General features: G+C 35.0%; 1 protein-coding gene across 2 annotated transcripts in view; it reads left to right on the top strand.

Moving 5' to 3' along the window:
- Positions 1 to 25,199, top strand: part of RELN (reelin) — a 498,553-nt gene that overhangs the window by 301,036 nt on the left and 172,318 nt on the right. For both annotated transcript variants that reach the window (XR_012014160.1, XM_072791484.1), the window contains exons 11-12: positions 1,374 to 1,519; positions 18,907 to 19,058. Coding sequence is in view for 1 of the 2 variants with exons in the window: in XM_072791484.1 (XP_072647585.1) it covers positions 1,374 to 1,519; positions 18,907 to 19,058 (298 nt within the window). In the remaining variant the exon portion in view is untranslated. The remainder of the gene's footprint in view (positions 1 to 1,373; positions 1,520 to 18,906; positions 19,059 to 25,199) is intronic.

Below are 25,199 nucleotides of genomic sequence, written 5' to 3'. Positions count from 1 at the left end.
TCACTCATTCATACTTGTCATTCAATTTGGATTTTTATCCATCCTTTAAAGCAGGTTAAAAACCTGTTCATCCATGGAACTTATGCATCTAGACCAGCCCTGGACTGCAATTCTTACCTTTTCTCACTCATTAGCACTTGGCATCTGCTGCCTAACATTGAGACCTATCTTTGATATCTCTCAGTGAGACTGGGATTTTTTTGAGAGCAAAGATTATGTATTATTATACTTCATTATAAACCCCTCCCCCCTAACCTTCCTTAATGCCTTCTACATAGTAAATTCTCTGTAAAAGAATAACTGATTACTTGAAAAGGCACAGCCGTATCATTCATTCATTCATCATTGAATTATTCAACAATTTTTTAAATTTCTACTATATAAGCCAAACATTGTATATACAGCACTGAACAAAATGGACATGATCCCAGCTCTACAGAACTCACAGTCACTGGACCAGATATATTCTGTCCAATTATTTTTCTTCATTTGTATTTCATTTTAAGGGTATATAAAACTTAAAAAGTTGTTTGATCTTTCTTTTACTAGTATTTCTATGTATGTGACTTACTACCAAAAATTAGTTAATAAAAACTTAGATTTATACATAAAAAAAGTAAATATTCAGTTTACTCAGCTCCAGAGTTTGATCTGACCTTTGACTATTCACTTTAAGCTGAAAAAATATAGGTTAAAAAATGTATCACAAGAAACTCTTTTTCTTTATTCATTGCAAATCTTGTGCTTTGGGGGAGAATAACAAAGATTGTGATTTCCCAGCTCTTCATGGGAGCCATCATGTACTACTTAGGTCTCACCAGAAACTTTTATTCAAGAGGTAGCTGAGAATATACGATCATATCAGGGATTACTTTGACCTTTTCTATATTCCATGTTTTGATTAGCTGGCTATTCTATTCCTATCCCATTTACAGACAAATCGCAAAAGGCTTGAATGGCAAGCCAGAAATATAGAGAATATTGAAAAGGTCAGTGTGATTTAGCCCATAAGCACAGTATTGAAAATATATGGCAAGTCATTATCACTCTTAATTCCCATGACAAGGACTAGGTAAAGATGGGAAATTATTCCAATTAAAATATTCTTGTTTCATACTGAAGGCTGACATGGCAAAGCTCAAATGGCCCCTGGACTCCTTTTTTTGTGATAACTTCATAAGTTAGAAAGAAATTGTAATTGAATTAAACAGGACAAAAAAAAAAAAGAAGTAACAAGCTCTTCTGATTTTGAGAGTCCATCATAGAGGGAATAATATAGTGACTTTTCTAAAAATTCTAATTATGCATGGGTAAGACAGATCCAGCTACAAAACCAATTCAACAGTCACCCCCTGCTCTCTTTTCACCTACAGCATAGCTGTCAGTCAGAAGGCAACTCTATTTATTTCCACGGAAATGAAGGAAGTGAGTTCAATTTTGCCACCACCCGGGATGTAGATCTTTCTACAGAGGATATTCAAGAGCAGTGGTCAGAAGAATTTGAAAGCCAGCCTACAGGGTGAGTAATTGCTATTCCATGCTGTGTATAGCACTTATATTTATTCCACTGAACATATTTTAAGTGCCTATTATTAAATAGCAAAAGCATAGTTAAATCAATATTGATTATTCTTTTTTAAAGGATTTATTTATTTGAGAGAGAGAGAGGGAGGAAGGGCGGAAGGAGAGAGAGAGAGAGAATCTTAAGCTACCACTGTGCTGAGCACCCAGCCCAATGTGGGGCTCAATCTCATGACCCAGAGATTGTGACCTGAGCCAAAATCAAGAGTCGGGTATTTAACCGACTGAGCCACTCAGGTGCCCCAAAGCTGATTGTTCTTACAGACAGGACAAATAGTTACACTTGCCCTAAACATTCTTCATTAAAGAATCAACTATTTTTCTATGTAGTAAAAATTTGTAATTACAAATACCTTTTAACTGCAGTTGAAGCACTTATAGTTCATCTTTGTTTATTCAGCTTTTACTGGGAAAACGTTTTCTTCAATGTGTATAGAAGACAAAATCTTTCTACTACTATTATATTGAGACTTTCAGTCTTCTTCCTAGAGATTTATAGATGCTGCTACTTGATTTTTAGTGGAATGTGGTTTTGATCTATAAAAATTGTTTAGGGAGTAAAATTTATTTTTGAGAGTTTTTTTTAAGATTTTATTTATTTGAGAGTGAGAGCACAAGCAGGGGGAGTGGCAGAGGGAGAGGGAGAAGCAGACTCCCCACTGAGTGCAGAGCCTGATGCAGGGCTTGATCCCAGGATGCTAGGATCATGACCTGAGCTGAAAGCAGGCGCTTAACCAACTGAGGCACCCAGGTGCCCCTCTTTGAGAGATTTCTGAAGGAGAAATATGAGCTGATGTTGACGAAGAAGAGAGCTAAAGCAATGAGCATAGTTTGGTGGTGGTATTTTCTGGCCATTCTGAGCGAGGTGCCTTCTTCTAGGTCCTGTGGCCCTTAAGATATTTCCTACCAATGAGCAGCATTTTCCTGGAAGTTAGAGTTGAAAAAAATTTGCAGGTTCAGAGAATCTAAATTCATAAGGTAGTGTTAGTGGAAAGCAAACTCTAGAAATGTTTTCAGTAAACACATGTGATCAGAATACCAGGTCTTTATTGTTTAGTATGTGTTTTCTAAGACTCTGTTGAAGATGAATGAAATTAACATAAAATGTAATTTTATAATGAATATAAGATAGCAATAATTTAAGTATTAATGGTGAGAAACTTTCCAAAAACAGCATTTGAGGGAGTCATGTCTCTCTGATCTCAACAAATTAAATCAAAATTGGATGGGACTTGTCAGTGCCCAAGAGACAAGAAGGCCATGGCTCTCTTGGGCTCCCTGCTTCTTTTGCATTGTCCAGGAACTGTATTCAGACCCAATGGGACAGAATCTGGCCAGCAGCCTGATCTACCACTGCTGCTGTGACCTTCAGCTACTCCAATGGAGTCTTTCACTGTTGAAAGCTAGATTTCTGCTGTGGCTGACCCAGCCCTGCCTTAAGGATGTCCAGCCTGTGGCAGGCCAAGTATACCTCTGAAGGAGGCTGACACTCTGAGGGAACTCATTCCTTCAGAGCCTAGCAGTGCTGCTCAAAACTCTTCAGTCCCTAAACCTCTTCTCCTTGGAAGGTCCTGGCATACTTGAAGTTCCATGCCCAGTGTGGCTCGAGTGTCTCCTTGAGGAACCAGCAACTCCTGTTCCTCTGTTCCATCTCTAGGATTTCCCCAAGAGTCGGGCTTCTTTCCTTGTTATACTACACAGGGAGTGTTCCATTCCCCTTACAAATCAATGCGCTTTGATAGTCTCCAAAATTTTGACAATGCAAACAAGGCTTCTTTACCTACATTTTGGAGATAAGGAACCATTACCAGTATATCAGTTCTCCCTTTCTGATTCCTGATACAAAATATCAATTCTATATATATATATATATATATATATATATATATATATATATATATATAATCAATTCAAACCCCTTTCCTGGTTATGGAGCTTGACTGCCTATGAGAGAGTCCCAAATCTTGAAGCACAAGAGATTCATTGACCTCCACTTCTTCATCTCTCCAAGCTCATACCATCCATGTGGAAGTGAAGTCATCCTCTTCAGTGAGACCCATATCCCCTGGGGGCACAGATGCTTCCCAGTGATATCCAGCCCCTATCCCCCTAAAGCAGAGATAGAAACACAAGTGATATCCAGCCCCTATCCCCCTAAAGCAGAGATAGAAACACAAGTGATATCCAGCCCCTATCCCTCTAAAGCAGAGATAGAAACACAATCTCCAGAAGGACAACTATCATACTCACATAAAACCCTATCTACCTCTCTCCTGAAGTCTTTAATGTTACTACTCTTATTCTTCTGGGGGAGATAAAATTTATTTTTAATTATAGCCTTCATATCCACCTAGGTCCCTGTCCCATAATGCTTTCTTTTCCTTTTTTTTTTTCCAGCTTGTTGTATCATCAAAGCTTGTCTATAAAAGAACAAAAGAAAAGCCTTTTTTAGATGGATTAATGGTCCATCCAGCAATCTGCTAAGAACATTAGTGAAAATTTAGTACAAGCAAATAGAAAACCATGAATTAAGCTTTAAAAGGAATTGATTTTATATTAGAAGAAATCCAACATATCTTAGAAAATTAGTTCAGAGACATAGCTTGCAAAAAATTATTCCAATTAACAGAGCAGACATTCCTTTTCACAGAGCACTAATGATATAAGAGAATTTGTGGCTAAACCAAATCATTTGTCTCCCAAAACAAAGAGGGAACTAAAAGCAGTTATGCTTGAAAAAAGAACTAAAGTCAGTACAGACACAGAGGAACATCAAAACAAATGCCATTCACTCAGTGACTCAGATGGTTTCAATTATGCTCTTTGGCCACTTCTCAGTACTGAGGATGTATCAGGGTTTTGGCCACAGTTAAGAGGCTAATACTTTCAGGCCACACTATTGTCAGCAGGTCTCTGTTCCAATAACGCAGAATAATGTGCTTGACGAAAGCACCTGTGCCACTCTAATTGATATACAATTAATTCATCTAAGTTCTAAAAGCAGTAAATTACTCTAGCAACTACATCTTAGGTTTATTTGTAGTTTTTCCCCTAGGAAAAGGATATCAGGCCACACACCCCCAGATTTACCTCATTGTTGCCCTCATCTGGTTGCCCAGTGATCCTTCTTGGCATTATATTATAAAGGTATAAAAGGATAAGGAGAGGATCTAGTGTTTTCTGTGTTTGCAGTTATGATAAAAATCCTAGTTTAGTCCATGAATGTGTGTGTGTGTCTGTCTGTGTGTCTGTCTCCCCTCTCCACATCCCATCTAGTCACTCCCAAGTGTTGCTTTATTGGTTTAGGAAGAATGTTGTCATGATAACTTTAAATCCTAGCTTCAGGGAAAAAAGACTGTCACAAAACTAAATTAATATGAAATATTTTTACAAAACTACAGTAAGATCTAACAAAGAAAAACATATTAAGAATTTGGTAGTGAAATTCTTTGTGTTTTGTTTAACCAACCAGATTTACCAAATATTTGTCTCATTCTTCAACTCAGTCTTCACCACCCACACTGATAATTTATCATTATTGGCTCACCTGCTGAAACAGACAAAAAATGTAGATAGTAAATCCCCACTGTACTCAAGAGCAACCAATTGAATTGATTGAGCTCTTAGTTTTGAGGTCACTTTTTAAAAAATAAAAAAATGTAAATAAATTGTTAACATATATATATGTTAAAATATAATATATATATTTTCACTTCTGTTAACTGCATTTTTCTTCCATTAGAATTATGAAAGAGAAAACATGAATATACAGTCCTCTCTAATAATTTCAAAACACTTCATATGAATGTTAAAGAAAGAAAAGAAAGCCACAATTTTTGGAATCCAGTTTCCCAAATATTCCTGTTTTCTCACATTTGAGTCAAACTATTTGATCTCACATCACTAGGATGATGAGAGCTGTTTGCCTCTCATATCACAAAGCTGTCCTAAATCCAATGTTGATAGGTTTATTTTTTAAGTGGGATCGTAAAGGTTTTTTTCCTCTTTTTCCTAAAGAAGACACATCTGTTACTTCAGCAAGAGAGAAACTTTAATGGATACACTGATAATTTATGAGTCTTTCTAAGCTTTGGCTTAACCTTACAAACACATCATTTAATTGGCAACCACCATATCTCACCTCGCTGAAACTGCCTTTAGGTGGGAGAGAGCTTTGTAGAAAAACACCCTGCTATAATATAGATTTCGTATACTGCTCTTTCATTCCAAATGCAAGCATTGTATGTTTTTGCTATTCAAATACCTTTCTTTACTTACGTCACTAGAATATTCATGTTCAAGAAAAACTCCACAAATGTAATGAATATTAGAATATTGAATCAAGTCAGTGTGCTTCAGTCTTCTCCACTTGCTCCAAATCCTTGGAAATTACAGAAAATGAGCAAACATATCTATAACGACACCCACCATGAAACAAACAAGTAAAAAAAAGTTGCCCTAGTTGGGTTAGGAATTAAAAGGATGGTACACAAAAAGAGAGAGAGAGAAAGAGATCTGATGGAAGGAGGGAATTATAGCCCCAAACACATGTTGAATAAGACACTAAAAAAGACGTCTCAGCACTGCTCCAGGACACAGATGCTGGGCATGGGAATCAGGATGGGGCTCTGAAGTACTGCTATCAGGATTGCCAAGCAGGTGTGTCCCTTAATACACCTCCTTCCAAGTAGAGGCTTCTCTTCCCAGGAACAAGCAATCAATGTGGACACTTGGAACAGAGAAGTAGGGTAATGTAGGTGACTGGAAACCTCAAAAGGAATAGAGATGCCCCTCATGGTAGTCCCACCTAAAGGCCCGTCTGCCTCCATCAGTAGCCATTTTTATACCAAAACAACAACAAAAAATAATAGATACAAATTTAAGCAAATGATCTAGAATCAACAAATCTGAGGAAAAGTCAACTCCATTTAAACATCATCAAACCAAAGAATGAAGGTCTGAGAAAACAGAAGTAACAATATAAACAAATGGAGATTTTATAAGAAGCATAATTAATATCCTCAAAGGGATAAGAGTGCATACTGCATTTGAGAATTTAAAACAGATTTTGTGAGGAAACAATAGAGATGTGAAAAATAAATTAGAAGATTGTTGAAACAAATATAATGGATTTTTTCTCCACTGATTACCAGCATAGGCATAACTGAAGAACAAATTAATGAGCTAGAAATTTGGGTGTTGAAGTCTATCCAAAACTTAAGGTCCTTGGATATAAGAAAAAACGATGTAAAGTATAGGGGGGAAATTGGCTTTTCTGATGTTAGAAAAATGGGAATTCCAGAAAGAGAGATCAGAGAGAATATATTTTGATTGAAATATTCAAAGTTATTACTGAAGAAAAGGTCCCAAGATTGAAAAAAAGAAGAAAGAAAAGACATAGTTCCTGTGAATGAAATGTTTAGCAAGGTGAATGGGAACATATCCAGTCCTAGAGCATCAGAAAGAAACTTCAGAACATTGATAAAAGAAGAAATCCTAAAAACTTCTAGGTGAGATTCATAGTACTTTTCTTGGTAGCACTAAGCATAAGTTTGTTTAAAAAAAAGAAAGAAAGAAAAAAGTTATCTAGTTCTGAAAAAAATTATTTGGAACGTAAAATTCTTCTCCAGTCAATTATCATACAAATATTAGGAAAAAGCTAACTTTTTTACTCCTATACATATATATATGAACCTCATGGTAACCGTGTTTTTTGTACATAACCAAAAACCTACAATAGAAACACAAAAAATAAGGAGAGTGGAACCCCAACATAACTCTAAAGAAAACCATGAAACTACAAAGGAAGAGACCAACAGGAAAAGAAAGGAACAAAGAAAAACAACAACAACCAGAAAAATAACAACAAAATGACAATAAGTACATACTTATAAATAATTACTTTAAATGTAAACGGACTAAATACTCCGATCAAAAGACATACATTGACTAAGTGGATTTTTTTAAAGATTTTATTTATTTATTCATGAGAGACACAGAGAGAGAGAGAGGCAGAGACATAGGCAGAGAGAGAGGCAGGCTGCATGCAGGGAGCCTGATGTGGGACTCGATCCCGGGACTCCAGGACCACATCCTGGGCCAAAGGCAGCCACTAAACTACAGAGCCATCCAGAGATCCCCTAGCTAAGTGGATTTTTTTTAATCCTTTTTTATATTCTATCTATAAGAGAGTCATTTCAGATATAGAGACACACCCAGACTGAATGTGAAGGGATGGAAAAAGATATTCCATGCAAATGGAAATGAAAAGAAAGTGGAAGTAGCAGTACTCATTTCAGATAGAATAGACTTTAAAACAGACTGTAACAAAAGTCAAAGAAGGACTTTATATGACAATAGGGTCGATCCAGGAGAGGATATAACATTCATAAATATTTTTGTACCCAACATGGCAGCACCTAAATATATAAAGCAAATATTAACAGACATAAAAGGAGTGATTGACAGCAATAGAATAATAGTATGAGACTTTAATACCCCACTTACCTCGGTAGATAGGTCATTTAGACAGAAAATCAATAAGGAAACATTTACCTGAAACAACTCATTAGGCCAGGTGGACTGAATATATATGGGGAGAACATTTTATCCAAAAACTGCAGAACAGACACTCTTTTCAGATGTACATGGGACATTTACCAGGACGGCTCATATGTTAGGTCACAAAACAAGTCTCAGTAAATTCAGGAAGACTGAAATCATATCAAGCATCTATTCTAACCATAACAGCATAAAACTTGAAATCAACTACAAGAACAAAACTAAAAAAAAACAAAAAAACAAAAAAACACAAACACATGGAGACTACACATTTACTAAACAACCAATAGTTCAATGAAGGAATCAAAGAAAAAATTAAAAAAATACTTTGAAACAAATGAAAATTAAAATACAACTTTTCAAAATCTTTGTGACACAGCAAAAGCTGCACTAAGAAGGAAGTTCATGGTGATGCAGCTTACCTCAAGAAACAAGAAGAATTCCAAATAAGTAATCTAACTTTATACTTAACTAGAAAAAGAAGAACAAACCCCACGTTAATAGAAGGAAGAAAATAATAAAGATCAGAGTAGAAATAAATGAAATAGAGATTAAAAAAAAACATAGAAAAGATGAATGAAACTAAAAGCTGGTTCTTTTAAAAGATAAACAAAATCAATAAAACTCTAGCCAGACTCAAGATCTTTTATCAAGAGAGGATCCAAATAAATAAAATCAGAAATGAAAGAGGAAAAATTACAACTGACATTACAGAAATACAAAGGATAATAAGCAACTACTATGAATAGTCACATGCCAAGAAATTGGAAAATCTAGAAGAAATGGATAAATTCCTAGAAACACAGTCTTCCAAAACTGAATCACAAACAAATAGAAAATCTAAATAGACCAATTACAAGTAATGAAATGGAATTTAAATAAAACTTTCAACAAATAAAAGGCCAGAACCAGACAGCTTCACAGTTTGAATTCTACCAAACATTTGAAGAATAGTACCTATCATTCTCAAATTATTCCAAAATATTGATCCAAGCTCATTTTTTGAGGCCAGCATTGCCCTGATACCAAAACCAGATAAAGCCACCACCAAAAAACAAACAAACAAACAAACCAACAGGCCAGTATCCCTAAGGAGCATAGATGCAAAAATCCTCAAAAAATCAGCAAACTGAATTTGACAACAGGATCGTACACCATGACCAAGTTAAATTAATAACAGGGGTGCAAAGATGGTTCAACATCCACAAATCAATCAACATGATACATTAACAAAACCAAGAATAAAAATCATATATTCATCTTAATAGATGCAGAAAAGCATTTGACAAAATTCAAAATCTATTTATAGTAAAAACTTTTAACAAAGTGGATATTGAGGAAACATACTTCAATGTTATAAAGGCTGCATATGGCAAATCCATAGCTAACAATCATACTGAAGGTTGAAAGGCTGAAAGCTTCCTCTAAGATCAGAAACAAGACAAGTATGTCAGCTCTCACCTCTTTCATGAAACATAGTATTAGATCTCCTAGCTACAGTAATTAGGCAAGAAGAAGAAATAAAATAATCCAGATTAGAAAAGAAGATGTAAAATTGTCATTGTTTGTAGAGGACATGATAATTTATAAAGAGAGAACCTAAAGCCTCCACAAAAAAAAGCTGTTGGAACTAATTAATTAAGTTGCAGGATATGAAATCGACATACAGAAATCTGTTGCATTTCTATACACTAATAACAAGCTATCATAAAAAGAAATTAAGAAAACAAGCCCATGTACAAATGCATCAAAAAGGATAAAATACCTGGGAATAAATATAACCAAGGAGGTATAAGACTTGCTCTGGCGTTTATGAAAGAAATTGAAGAAGACACAAATAAATGAAAAGATATACCATTGATTGAAAGAAAAATCTTCCTGAAGTGCCCATGCTACCCAAAGTAATCTATGCATTCAGTGCAATGCCCATCAGAATATCTATGGCATTTTTCACAGAACTAGAACAAAGAGTCCTAAAATTGTTATTTAAAAAAAGACCCCAAATAGCTAAAGCAATCTTGAGAAAGAAGAACAAAGCTGGAGGTTTTTCATTCTCTAGTTTCAAACTATGCTATAAGTGATAGTGATAAGAACAATATAGCCCTGGCACAAAAACAGACTCAAAGATCAATGGAATAAAATAAAGACCCTAGAAATAAACCCACAATTATATGGTCAATTAATCTATGACAAAGGAGGCAAGAATCTATATACAATGCAGAGAGGACTATCTCTTCAATAGATGATGTTGAGAAAACTGGATAGCTACATGCTAAAGAATGAACCTGGGCCACTTTCTAATACCATATATAAAAATAAAATCAAAATGGATTAAATGCTTGAATGTAAGTTTGCAATCATAAAATTCCTAAAAGAAAACATAGGCACTAAGCTCTCTGATAGTGGTCTTAGCTCTTAGCAGTGGTTTTTTTTTTTTTTTTTTTTTTTAGACCTGTCTCCAGCAAGGGCAATAAAAGCTAAAATAAACAGTTACATGTAACTAAAAGTTCTTGTGCTATGAAAGAAGCCATCCACAAAGCAAAAAGACCACCTATTGAATGGTTGAAGATACTTGCAAATTACATTATCCAATAAGAGGTTAATATCCAAAATATGTAAAGAACTTACACAATGCAATATCAAAAGAACCCAAACAACTCGATAATTATTGAAATTGGATATTACATACATGGTATTTCATTGTTACTTTTCTCTCTACCTTTGGATGTAATGTACAGCATAGAGAATATAGTCAATAATATAATAACTATGGAGACATGTTTATCATGAGGATCTTTTCATAATATATAAAAATATTAAATCACTGTGAAGCAAATGGTGGGTATTTGTCATTTCTAATGGCTGAGTAATATTCCATTGTATACATGATCTACACCTGAAACTAATAGGATATTGTATATCAATTATACTTCAATTGGGAGGAAAAATACCCTTTTAGACACACAGGATTCAAACTCAAAAAGTTTATTACATCCCAAACCCTCTCTGAAAGAATTACTAGAAGGTATATTCCTGGAGAACATATTCCAGGAGAAATATGATAGATTCAAGAAAGAGTAGTGATCTAAGAAAAAAAGTAAAGCCTGTAGTTCAGTCCAAATAGGTGTTGATTATTAAAAAGTTTTAATAAAGATTTGAAATTAAAGCTTAAATGACCTCAACATGAGAGGTACAGAGGGAAAGTGACAAGAAGAAAAGAAGAGTAAGGAAGTAAAATACTGCCAAAATTCCTAGCTTGCTTGGTGTGAGGACATAGATTTGGGATAACTCTTAATGTTAATAATAATAATAATAATGTTAATAGAAAACTGTAAGTGTAAATATGTGTGTTGAAAAATCAGATTAGCCAGATTAGGCTATGTAACTTCTGAGGCATCAGGGTAACATGGACCCAGATGACTCAGTCTCATATATGCCAGAAAAGTAACAAAAGTAAGCAGTAAAAAACAGTATAGATAGAAAACAGAAAACAGTTTGTCAGGTATCCATCTAAATATATCAGTAACCCAATAAATTTTACTGAATCATATTCATTTATTAAATGAGATTTTCAAAGTAAGTTTTTAAAAGTAAGCTATATATTTACAATAACACAAGAAATTGAAAAAAAAATCAAAGAAGAGAAACAAATATACCAGGCAAGCACAACAAAAGAAGGAGGCCTATTAATATCATATAGTTTGAATCAAATCAAATAAAATTCAGATTTAAGCACTAAAAGGGCTAAAAGGGAGATATTTTATGCAACAGTATATGTGGAGTACTGGCCACAATGCATCGCACATAATAAGCAATCAAAAAAAGTAAGAATTAGTTGTTATTCCAACTATAATTACTATTGGTATTGAGATATGAAGAAAGTGGTGCTCAAAGGAAAATTCTACTCAAATTAATTAATGAGGTATAGAAGAAAACACAAAGTTGAATCGGCCAATGAAACCTAAATTGGATTCTCAAAATAAACCAATGAAGTGTCATTAAGAAAAAAGACCATATTAGTTAAAGTGATAATTGGATATATTTTAAAACCATGGAAGTGCTAAAATGGATCTGAGTAATCTTGTTGCAAGCTGTTAAAAAACGTATTTTACATCTTTCTCATTCTGGTTTGTTTTGGGCCTGGGTTTTCTCTTTAAGCAAGTTGTTTTTCTACTTTAAAATATAAACAGTAAAATTTTAAGTAACAAAAAAGTAAGCGCTATGTTGTTCTGGACTCTTTCATAGAAATTAAATTTTAAACACTTGATGTACAGCACATTTACACAGCATCTTTGCTTTGGTTCTGCCATTCTTGAGTTGGTTACTAGTGCCCCTCTAAACCAGCTGTCCATGCGAGCATCCAGAAAACAGCAACTGGCTTCCCTTCCAAGATAGGATCTTCACTGAGGTCACAGAGAAAAAAGAGAATGAAATCTGAATCCTTCCAAAGTAATTTAATTTCTGACAGCTTGGCACATTAGCTGGTGATAGGATTTCTCTGTGGAAGGTATCAGAGGAGGTTGCAGTAACTCTTCCTCAGTGGTTCACTTAATTAATATTGGCCACAAGTCTGTCCTGATTATCTAGGAATTTCTGTGAAGTAATAGCAGAACTCTGACACTTCGAAAAGCGTAGCTTGGAGTTACCTGTACTCTAGAACACATCCAGGGGCATTAGGGAATTGACAATTTAATTCCTCAGGCCCATAAAATATGCTAAATAGTATAACTATTTATTATTGTATTTTGAAACTCAAAAATAAGAAAATGACTAAATACAGTTTGGTATATACATAACCAAATATTGTGTAGCTGATTTATAAAGAGGTAATAATAGCCTGGAAAATATGTACATTACTAATGGAAGTGAAAAAAGGCAGAGTATAAACCACCTACAATATTACCACAACTATTTGGAAATACACATACAAAAATATTAGAAATAAGTATTCTAAAATACTAATTGTGCTTGTCTGTGGGATAGTGTGGTTATGAGTACTTTTTTCCAACTTTTTTATTTTCTACTTTTTTCAATTATGAGAACACTGGTATCATAATAGAAAACAAATAAAAAATGTTTTTAAGTTTCAAAAAATATTTCCGACTGTACATCTCTATGTGGATATCCTCTTCCAGGCCACAGATGTCATTTTTGTGAAGAGTCTTCCTCTAATTAAAAATTAAAAGCAAGTAGTGGCAAATACTGCATATGTTGGATACCCAGAATTTCAGTACACCAGCAAGATATAAAAATGCTTAGAGGGCAAACAGGACTCATCCTGAGGTCAAATTTGCTTTCCTATAATTAATTGCCTTTGCTGACTTTTTCAGTGATCATAGAGAGATCCTAGTCTCTGAACTACTAATCTATTTCTAATTCCCTCCAACTTCCATTGCTAACAATCCTCTTCTGCTACCACTCATATCCTACTAAGATAACTGCTATATGAATTTGCTCTGAAGAAGCTCTTTCAATAAATATATATTAAAAAAACAGCTCATTTAAGATTATAAAAAAAAATTGAGTGAGACATGGTTTTTCAAGCTCAGCCATGGCTTCATCTCTGGTAGATGGTTTACTGTAGAGAAGCCAAAATTCATAAGCATTAGTTATACGTTTTAATGGCATTGCTTGCTAACTGGATCACACCTACAACTGACTCCATGTGTCTTTCTTAAAATTGAATGTTATCCAGAGGAGGGGAGAGGAACAAGTAAAAGGCAATATAAACTCAATAAAACAATTTTATATTGGCTTCCTTGTTCCAGGGAAATAGTAGCAAAGAATCTTACACATAACCATTGAAAATCGAAACTGCTTATAAACCAACAAGAATAATCTTCATGATAGCCTCTTCAAAACAAATTGGTGCTTTTATTAAAAATGGACTTTAAAATTATTTAGAATTCTGCAAAACAGTTTGAGCATCTTCTTGTATTTTCTACAAATTTTTCCCTCTGTCCTACCAAAAATTATGTTCTTCTGCCTTAGAATACATTCCACAAAAATGCTTATAAAGCTAAAGAAGGATTTTATTTAAGCTTATATTGCAAGGTAAGGGGTCTGAAGACAGGTTGGCAGTCTAACTGAGTTAATATTGTATTAAGTGCATCTTTTTTCTTTTATAAACATGTTCATTTTTTTTTTTTTTTTTTTTTTTTTTTTAATTTTTTTTTAATTTTTATTTATTTATGATAGTCACACAGAGAGAGAGAGAGAGAGAGGCAGAGACACAGGCAGAGGGAGAAGCAGGCTCCATGCACCGAGAGCCCGATGTGGGATTTGATCCCGGGTCTCCAGGATCACGCCCTGGGCCAAAGGCAGGCGCCAAACCGCTGCGCCACCCAGGGATCCCCTAAACATGTTCATTTTTATTAAAGCAAAACCCACTTGGATCATTTAGGTAACATAAATAATAAATGAGGGGCCTAGAAGGTCATAAGCAAAAATCATAAATAGTACTAAAAACCCACAGTAGGTAAAGTGCAATTTTTCTTTCAGCTCACTATCCCCTTGCCTAAAGATTAAGTAGTAGCACTTGCACATGGTACTGCAACTTTGTCCAGTATTGTTGCTTTGCTAATTCTGGCATGAAAATAATAAAAATCCTCATTATAATTTAGAAGCCCATTTGAATCACCTCTTTAACTTGCTTTAAAGCAAAGATAGCACTACGTTTGACAGGGGGTGTAGGGGGTGCTGTCATGTCCCAGGCAATACATTATTTTCTCTAACCATCCTCCAGCCTAGGTCATATTTCTGTCTTATTGGTGAGAAAGCTGAGCGCTTTCTCCCATTCTGAAGACAATATTCTTTATTAATGTTATTCTGACAAGAGTGTAAATCAACATAATGCATGCAATAAAAACCTAAAACAAAAATTGAATTTGAGTGAAATACAGGGGAACCAATTGAAAAAAAAGAATTTTTGAAATGCAATGCATGCAGGGAAGCTTTCAAATAGAGCTCATCCTTTACCTTCACCTAAGCTGTCATGCTAGAGGAAAAACCTCTAAATGAAGGTAGAGAAGCCTTCAGTTGAAATGCACACCTTGCTAGACCTCTCAGGGCTCATACTCAAGATAAACCTCATGAATATAAATGAATGTAGAAGGGTCTTTACCTATAGCACATCCCTTATTAAATAACAGAGAATTTATCCCAAATAGAGACCTTATGGATAGAATGAACTTATTTAACCTCAGAGAATTCATAGAGATTAAAAAACCTTATGAATTTGGTAAATGTGGGAGCTCATACCCAGGCTTTATTCTATATCTTAGCTCAAACCTCAAGTAGCCAACTTTAGGTGATTTAATATATTCTGGAAAATATAATAAAACAAATTTTCATGGATAATGTGAAATGCTTCATTACCTTTAGAGCATTTTATGCCAATATTTGTAGGCAAAGAATATCTGATTAAAATATGACTTCTATTGCCTGTGTTCATATTCTTGGTATTTTCATCAGCCTATAATGAGATCAGTTAAGTTTTCATTCTGAATTATAATACCTATAAATTGAATGCCCTTCTTTTTTGCTGAAAATTACATTCTTACTGCAAAGCAGATATATAAAGGAAAAATCAAAAGTCATCCCATGCTAATCCCATTTCTCAGAGTTAAATTGTAAACATATATTCATTAAGAAATTTTTCTACAGACACACATACACACAAACACATACACGCACACACCAGTCACATTTTGTATACTGTATCACAACTTAATTTTTTTAAGCTAACAACATATAATGAATGTATCTCCTAGTCAGTAAATATAGATCATTATTTCAAAAAAGTGATGTACCAGTTTATCTAATTGAACCCCTATTGATAGACAAAGAATATTGTAATAAAAATATTTGTGAACTTGTTAAAGTATTTTTGAAAGGTAAATTTCTGAAAGAGAAAAGGAAAATTAGAGAATCAGACATATATGCATGCATATACATACATATAGGTATGTAATTTTCACTTTGATAGCTACCACCAAATTACCCTTCAAAGAATAGATCTCATTCTATTTTTAAGCTTATGAAAGAACTCTTTTTTAATTTCAGCTTTCCTGAGGTCTCATTGACACATAAAATTCTGAGAAAGTTAAAGTGCATCCTGGTGGTACGATATATATATATACATTGTGAAAGAACTCCATCTAGTTAATTAACACATCCATCGCCTTTTTTGTGTGAAGATTTAATTTCTACTCTCTTGTATCTTTCTTAAAAGTGTCAAAGTATGAGCTGATTACAACATAATTAATTTTATTCTCAAAGCATTCCAAAATAGTTGATAGAGAGGACCATCAGCTTTCCAGCTAAGAAAACTGCTTTAAATTATCTTGACTTACAAAAATATTCCTCTTTTTTGATATAAAAATAGAAAGTTCTCTTTTAAAGATCTAAATTTTAAAAATTGTGACCTTGCTACGTCTAAGGAATAAAGTTGCCTTAAGGCATTTTATTGATTATTAAACTTGTTTTTCTGTGTTCCCAATTCAACCCACTCTATTATAAATAATAGATACCACTATATTTATAATAAATAATAAAGGGACTCTTTTTTTTAGAGTTAGTCATCAAAGCATAAATATAAATTGCTGTGCTGTAGAGGTGTTTCCTTTGTAGGCAGACATTCCTTCGAATGCAGTTCACATACAACCACATTTACCTGAGGAAAACATAATTTAGACCATAGAGAAGCCACACTCCTTTACAGGAAAATTGCCATGCCATCAAAGATACTACTAAAACTAAAGAGTTCCTCAGATACCACTCCTGGCCTCAAATATTTGGTTATGTTATAATTTCACTTCATGTAATTGATTATTAGGAGAGGATCAGGGACCATGTCATTTTTATAACTAGAAAAGACCCACAATATTATGCCCTTACAGATCTGGATGCTGAAGTCCAAGGAGTGAAAGGCTCTCTCTGCTCTCTCTCAAGGATACTTTGTCTCCAGCTAGGCCTGAGCCAGTTTCTATACAAATTCATCAAAGAATGAGCTTGTGCTACAACAGACTTCTCCCGAATTTTTAATAAATGCAAGATAATTTATTTGAATCACTGACACTTTTACAAATTGATTTTTTAGATTTCTTTCTGCTTCTTTCTCTTCAAAGCAGACTAAACTTTCCATTTCACTATCAATTTCATTATAAATATTTGAGTTTCTAAAGAAAATAACTTCACTTTTGTTATCTTACAACACTTAAAAGTGGAAGAAATAAAGGGTAAAGTTGAGTAAAATTGAACATGTTGGACTTTAAACATTGGAACATACAGAGGCACCTGGGTGGCACAGTCAGTTAAGCATCTGACTCTTGGTTTCAGCTCAGGTTGTGATCTCAGGGTCATGTGATCAAGCCCCACATCAGGCTCCACACTCAGTACAGAGTCTCCTTAAGATTCTCTCACCGTTTTCTTCTCCCCCTCCCACTTGTGCTCACTCTCTCTCAAAAATAAATAAATAAATCTTAAAAAAAATTTTTAAAAAAAAGAAAGAAAGAACCACAGTCTGACCATATCTCACACAGTTCTGTCTGTGGTAGATGTCTTGAAAATAATTCATTTAGATTCATCTAGAAGAGTTATTCATTCACAACTAATTATGAGAAAAAGACGACTAATTTCATTTTTCACTTGAATAGAAGGTTCTTTTAGTCCCTGACAACTCCATCTTTTTCAATTCAATTTTTCACTTTAAAAATACTCTAAAGCCTAAAAGGAGTCATCATATGCATCATTTATAACCTTAACTTGCTTTGTGGATCAGTAGGCTGAGTGGTTTAATTGGGATAAATGGAGCAAGTAAAAGACCAATGAACCAGTGCAGAATTTTCTTGTATGAGTCAAGAGAGGTTCCTTGTTAATTTATAGTGGTCCAACACTATTAAGAGCTGCTTCAAAAAATTATTTTTGAGTTTCTTGAGTGATTAATATAATCTGTTAAAATACAAAAAAAAAATAGGCATTTTCTAAATATCGTGGTCCCAAATCTATTATAAACTGAAATGGTTCAACATAATCTCCCTAACGTGATACACTCTTTAGAACTGAAACTACTAAAATAACAGCAAACTGAGAAGCAGAAGATCTCAATTTTAGAACTAAACAGACAGTTGACTTTAGGCAAGACACTTAACCTCTGTGTGTCCCAGTTTCTCCATTTGTGGGCAAGCGAGTTGTGTGAATAGCAATGGCCAGATTAGACACAACCAGAAGTAAATACTAGGGAGAAATAAGAGTTTTAAAATATTAGATATTTTTGTTCTCCTCTGTATATCTAAATGTATATATTTTTACATGATCCAGTTTAAATCTCATCTTTTTTTGAAGACTTGCTAGGCTCTTGCCACTCTTATGACTTTACATCCTATAACTATTTTTTAATGTGCAATATACCATACAAGTGTTTATGATCTTATGATACTGTCTTTTATAGTTCCCTGTTTCTTTAGTTCAAATTTGACCCCCCATCTTGACTGTAAGTACTTTGAGAATAAAGGCTATCATGTAATAGGCATACTATAATAGTATTGATTAAATTTATCCTTCTACAGAAAAATCATAATTGCAAATAGAATGTGTTTAAAAGTTTCTTCATTACTAGAATCTGTTGTGCCACATCTTTATTGCAGAATTACTGATTACTAAGTAAATGTTCCTTATTAAAAATAAAAGTTAAAAAAATAAAAGTTATACTCTATAAAGCTTTGACTTAATATTCCAACTGTTCATGATTCTCATTTTTTTAAGGTGGGACATCTTGGGAGCTGTAATTGGTACAGAATGTGGAACAGTAGAATCAGGTTTATCAGCAGTCTTCCTCAAAGATGGAGAGAGGAAATTATGCACCCCTTATATGGATACCACCGGTTATGGGAACTTGAGATTTTACTTTGTCATGGGTAGGTACATTTTGAATGAATTTTGTTGACCTAAGGCAGAACCTAGGCCAGCCTCTACCCCTGTAGAAGTAAGATTCTTTGTTGTCTATCCACATAAAATGAAATTCATCAAATATGAGTTCTATTGGATGAGTCAGAGCGCTCACACCTGCTTCAGACCAGCCCTACTGGAACCGTCCTTTAAGAGAGCTAGTACTGACATGCCTTGATAAATGCCATATACCTTCATCCCATCTTTCCCTCAGTGGTCATAGCTGAAAAGACAGTGGAAGACAGGCTGAGAACAAAGTAATTCTTTTGTCCAAACTCCCTGGCTTCCCTCAAAAACAATCATCAAGGTAAGTCATTTGTTTTCATGGATATATCAGCATTGCATAACTGTTTCTTTGTGCAAAGATTAAAAAAACGGTTTATAAATAACTTTAATAATACTTTCTACTTTTTAGTATGTAGCAAACACACAAAGAAAGTGTTCATAGAATGAATTTTTCTCCATATTATTGGAGAGCAAATAAGTAGGTAAACATTTAGAAAAGTACCCAAGGAAGAATTAGGAGGTTGAAATTAAAATGATAAAATTTATCATTTTAGTTGTGTATTATTTCAGCGGATGTCCTTTCAGAAATATGAGTAGGTGTCACATGCCTTTTTTGTTGAGTGACTGGAAAAGCACAGGCAACACCTGGAAGCGAAACGGGAAATAAACATTAACCACCTTTGAACCTACTTGCAAAGATGTCAGCTCATCAGGACACACAGGCCCCCTGAGTCTGGGCTTTAGCACTGGCTGTTTATTTCCCTCACATTCCTTACTTCCTAAGGTCAGAGTGGCACCATAGACTTAGTATTCTATCAAACTCCAAAACATTGTCTGCTTGATGCTACCTTATTTTAAATGATGATCTGTTTGATAACAGGGAAGCTGTGTATATAAAACATAATTATGTGGTCCTCCGACATTAAGGATATCCCCACCTTGACTCTGAAATGATTTGTACACTTAGAGACCCAGAGTTCATTTCCTTTACATAATTAAAATTCAAACTGGTCCTCATTTTATTAAGAAAGATTCCTGGGAAACCTTCACCCTCCCCTCAAAAAAGTTGTAATAGACATTCAGCTTGTCAGTATTTCTAATTTTAAGCGTTTTCCCTTTTTACCATTTTTCACATAATATATTTGAATTCTTGATTTTTTTCATAGTGAATTATACTAAACCAACCCTTTCAGTGCCTTTGTAAGACATTGTCATGTTTATATAAGCACCTTTGTAGAAGAAATTTAGTCATCTTTAACTCTTTCTGAAACAAAGCAGATTCTTAATCAGTTAAAATAATAATTGACTATGAGAAAACTCATTTGAATGAGCTGAAAGTACATTATCCCAAATAAAAGCATCTCCATTTAATTTTAAAAATTAATTAATTCTGATTGAATGTAGAGCACTGAGTTAGGTTACATGGAGAATACAGTCAGGGATAGTAATGGTACCTAAATCTCAGAATTGCTGATCAATGATTGAATACATGCAAACCCTTTAAAACAGTGCCTAATGCAAATAGGTAAGACTCAATATATCTTTTCTATATATATAAAAACTACTTAGAATTCTTGCCCACAAGTGACATCTAAAAAAAGTCAGTCACAGAAAGACAAATACCATATAATTTTACTTATAAATGGAATTTAGAACACAAACAAGCAAAGGAAAAAGAGAAAGACAAACCAAGAGACAGACTCTTAACGATAGAGAACAAAGTGATGGTTACCAGAGGAGAAGAGGGTGGGGGGATAGGTGAAAATAGGTGAAGGGGATTAAGAGTACACTTAATGAGCACTGAGTAATGCTCAGAGTTGTTGAATCACTCACTATATTGTACACCTGAAACTAATATAACACTATATGTTAACTGTACTGAAACTGAAATAAAAATTTTTAAAGAGAGAATGTAATGGGCTATAATGAAACAAAGATCCTATGGAAGCGCCAAGGACTCTGGGTCACTGCAGTGTTGGGATCAGGGCAACACTCCATGAGGGAGACAGCATTTGAACTGGTCCTTGAAGGATGGCCATAATTTAAATCTGAAGGGATTTATAAACTGAAACTGATATAACACTGTGTTCATTATACTTGAATAAAAAATTTTAAAAACAAAAAAATAACTAACCTCTAAGGAATAGAGGAAGGAAGGTACTAAGAAAGATGAATAGATGGTAGTTCTCTCAAGGAATGGGGAAATAAGGGACATCTTATTTTATACAAAAGTCAGAACAGAGACTGTAATGTAAAAACCTATCCCTATATTTCTGCCAATATACAAATGGGATAGTTGATTTTGAGTGCCATCTCAAAACATGAAGAATTATGAATATTAAAAACAAATTTGTAAGGGTTTGAAGGGAGAAGAGAATGTGAAGCTAAGCCAGCATTTTGAGAAAAAGCACAAGCATAAATTCGCATGATATATTTGAGGCGGGTTATTTTCCCAACACAACTGAATGGAAAGATAGAAGGTGGAGCAAGAAAAGAGAACTGGAACCAGAATGGTGATCCTCTTTAATATCAACTAAGGAGTTCGGGTTCTTTCTCTAGTCAGCATGGAGCCTCCAGATGATTCCTGTCAGTTCTGTGACATATTCTCATCTATGTTTTAGAAAGATAACTCTGGCTTGAATCTGAAGGAAAGATTGAAACATTCAGAGATTAGAGGACAGAAGACCAGTTAGGGTAGGGTTGCCAGACTTCAAGGAAAAAAAAACAAAACAGCTTTTAAAATTTTTTTTAAAAAGTTGGGTGCCCGAGTGGCACAGTCAGTTAACCATCCAATTCTTGGTTTTGGCTCAGGTTGTGACTGCAGGGTAGTGAAATCGAGGCCCCGCATCAAGCTCCCCACTTGGCATGGAATCTGCTTGAGATTCTCTCTCCCTCTCCTGCTGCCCCCTCCCTCGTGCACATACACACCGTCTTTCTCTAAAACAAATCATCTTTAAAGAAGTCTTTTTAATTGAAGCATAATTGACATACAATATCCTGTTAGTTCCAGGTGTACCTCATAGTGATTCAGTAGTTTCAAACATTATAATATGACTTCTGTGATGAATCTAGTTACCATCTGTCACCATACAGTTATTCCAGTATTATTGACTACATTCCCTATGTACCTTTCATCCTTGTAACTTATTTATTTTAGAACTGAAAATTTGTGCCTCTTAATCTCCTTTACCTATTTAAATCTGAATTTCAGATAAATAATTTTTTCACATAAATATTGTTTGTACATTGTATTTCATCTGGCAACTGTAAGTTAGAAAGCTATTGCACCAGTCCAAGCAACAAAGGAATAAGGCAGTGACAATGGTAATAATATGAAGGAAAGGACAGGGAATAAACAGCAGAAGAGAAGGAACCAGCTGAGGTTCACACTCAGAAGACGATGGGGATTGTGAGGCCAATTGGAAAGGACAGAGATTTCTTTGATTTCTTCCTATTTCCTGAAACAGGAAATGTCCAAAAATAAGCAAATAAAGAGCAGATATGGAGTAGAAGATTTTGGCATTATGTATGTTGAGGTTGAGGCTTCTGGAAAGCCATACGAAGGTTGACCTTTCTCTCAGGATCTGAACCAGATTTGAAAGTCATCAGCACACAGGTGGCAATTGGAGCCACTGGAGTTATGTTCTCCCAAGCAGAAGGCCAGGTAAACAAAGGACAGGAAAAATTCTTAGAGGGAACCCTCATCTCAGTAAAGGTGGAAGGCATAGAGGTAGACAGAGGATCCTGAGAAAGGACATAAAGGCATGTAGAAGGAAGGTATTCTACACTGGAGAAGGAAGGGAAGGGGTGAGGATCAGGATTACAGAGAAGCCCACAGAGAGGCCAACTAGGACAGGGGCCGAGAGCCCCCCAGGGACTTCTGAGCAAGTATTCCCCATGGTGTAGTGCATGGGAAGCCAAAGCAGAAAGTAAAGAGATGCATCGCTGAAAAGAGACCTCGCCTTCAAAAAAGTTCATCAGTAACAGAAGAAAAGAAATGGGATCTGGATCCTGAGGAGAAAGCAGAGCAAAGGTGGTTTTTAGGATAGGAGAGAATGAAATAGGACAGGACAGTAGGGAAAGATAGGGTAGGGTAAGACTGGACCTATAGAAAGACTTTAAAACTTTCGTGGCTGATGGAGGGGAAAGCAATTTGGGAAGAGATCCGTGATACGGTAGACAGCTCATGCTGGCATCTCTGGAAAATTGGTGTCTGGTTGTTCATCTACACAAGACCGCACTCCCTTCCTCTCTGGCCCTGCCTGTATGTTCTTCCTTGTTTCGTTGCTCGGTTAAGATCCATCACCTGGGACTATTTCTGGAAAATTTGCTCAAATTTCAAAGTTGGTTCAGGTCTGTTTCCTTCATTCATATATTCATTCAACACAAATTTATTGAGGACTGGTATCCAACATTGTTCTTAGAGCCAGAATGCAGTGAACAAGACAAAAATAACGTAATGTACATCACTCATTCATTTATTCTTCCTTCAATGTATTCATTGAACGTCTCCCAGTTTCCCAGCTCTTTCAGCCACACTCGTATCTCTCATTCTGAATTTCGACTGCAATTATGGCTGTGCAACACAGCTTCCTGCTATTAACATTCTTTCATGTAAATTAATCTTGTTTTCCTTGCTAAATCACAAATTTTTTGAGGTCATGGCTTATTTTCCCTTCAAGCCTGATGCCCTGTAAAAAACAAAATCACTTTCCTAATATAAATAAGTATCTTAAGAGCTATTAAAGCAGGATTTAAAATATTTGAAAACTGTCCATCCAGTTTTTATTGAAATCTTCTATACTTTAATTGCTGTACAAAATGCCCCTGGAGTCATACCTTCCCCCAATACATCAAAAGGAATGAAACTGAAGAAGAATCCATCTCTTTCTATATGAGCTGCTGTCACTGAAACTTCACAGAGCTAATAAATTGCCCCCAGAGGGATCTTTTAGATAAAGTCTGTCATCATTTTAAAGTCTTGGCTCCTTTTGGACTTTCTTCTTCTGTCATTCTGGGCTGGTTGAGCTCTCACGTGTGTTTCCGTTTCCTTGGAAAGGTAGGTGGAGTTCACGAGCTGTTCATAAGAGAGCAGAGAGTTTAAAAAAAAAAAAAAAAAAAAAAAAAAAAAAAAAAAACAGCAGAGAGTTACAGGGAAGAGATCAATGAAATTAGAAAGTACTGACAGTTCAGTTCCTATGTCTTAAATCCATAGTGCCTATGACCTTTCACCTTTCTTTTGTTCTTTTTTTGGAAGTCTGTAATGCGTCCTCAATAAGGAAGTTACAGTTTTCATTTTTTTATTTTTGGGAAGTTACAGTTTCTTGTTTTTTGTTTTGTGGGAAGTTACAGTTTTTAGATAGGGGTTTAGTGTTCATGCAGATCTTCTCCCCCCAGAGACAGTCATTTAGAATGACTTTACGAGCTATATTTGCCATAACATAGAAGTGTCTAACGAAGTCCTAGAAAAAAAAATACAAGTGTTCCCGGATAGCTCAGTCGGTTAAGCATCTGCCTTAGGCTCAGGTCATGATCCTGAGGTCCTGGAGTCGAGCCCTGGCATCGGGCTCCCTGTTCAGCAGAGAGTCTGCTTCTCCCTCTTCCTGTCTCCCCCTCATTTTCTCTTTCCCTCTCTCTCTCTCTCGTTTTCTCTCTCTGTCTCCCTCAAATAAATAAAATCTTTATTTTTTTAAGATCTTATTGATTTATTCATGAGACACACACAGAGAGAGAGGCAGAGACACAGGCAGAGGGAGAAGCAGGCTCCATGCAGGGAGCCCAGTGTTGGACTCGACCCCGGGACCCCGAGATCACACCCTGCACCAAAGGCAGAAGCTCAACTGCTGAGCCCCGCAGGTGTCCCTAAATAAAATCTTTAAAATATATATATCAGATATCAAAATTATAAAGATTCTCTCTACTGGTTGCTACCCTTAAACAATAAACATCTGTTAGGATGAGGGTGACATTATCACCACATCTGGCTTCTCTATTCTCAGTTCCGATTAGTTAACTCAATAAATATTTATAATATGCCAACTTATAGATGTCTAACAGATGTAACATGCTGTATTTCCATGCCTCATGGATACCAGCATCCAAGT

This window comes from Canis lupus, chromosome 21, assembly GCF_048164855.1.
Source record: "Canis lupus baileyi chromosome 21, mCanLup2.hap1, whole genome shotgun sequence".
Lineage (NCBI taxonomy): Eukaryota > Metazoa > Chordata > Mammalia > Carnivora > Canidae > Canis > Canis lupus.
The sequence above is the reverse complement of the archived record's forward strand: the minus strand, read 5'-3'. Positions and strand labels throughout refer to the sequence as shown.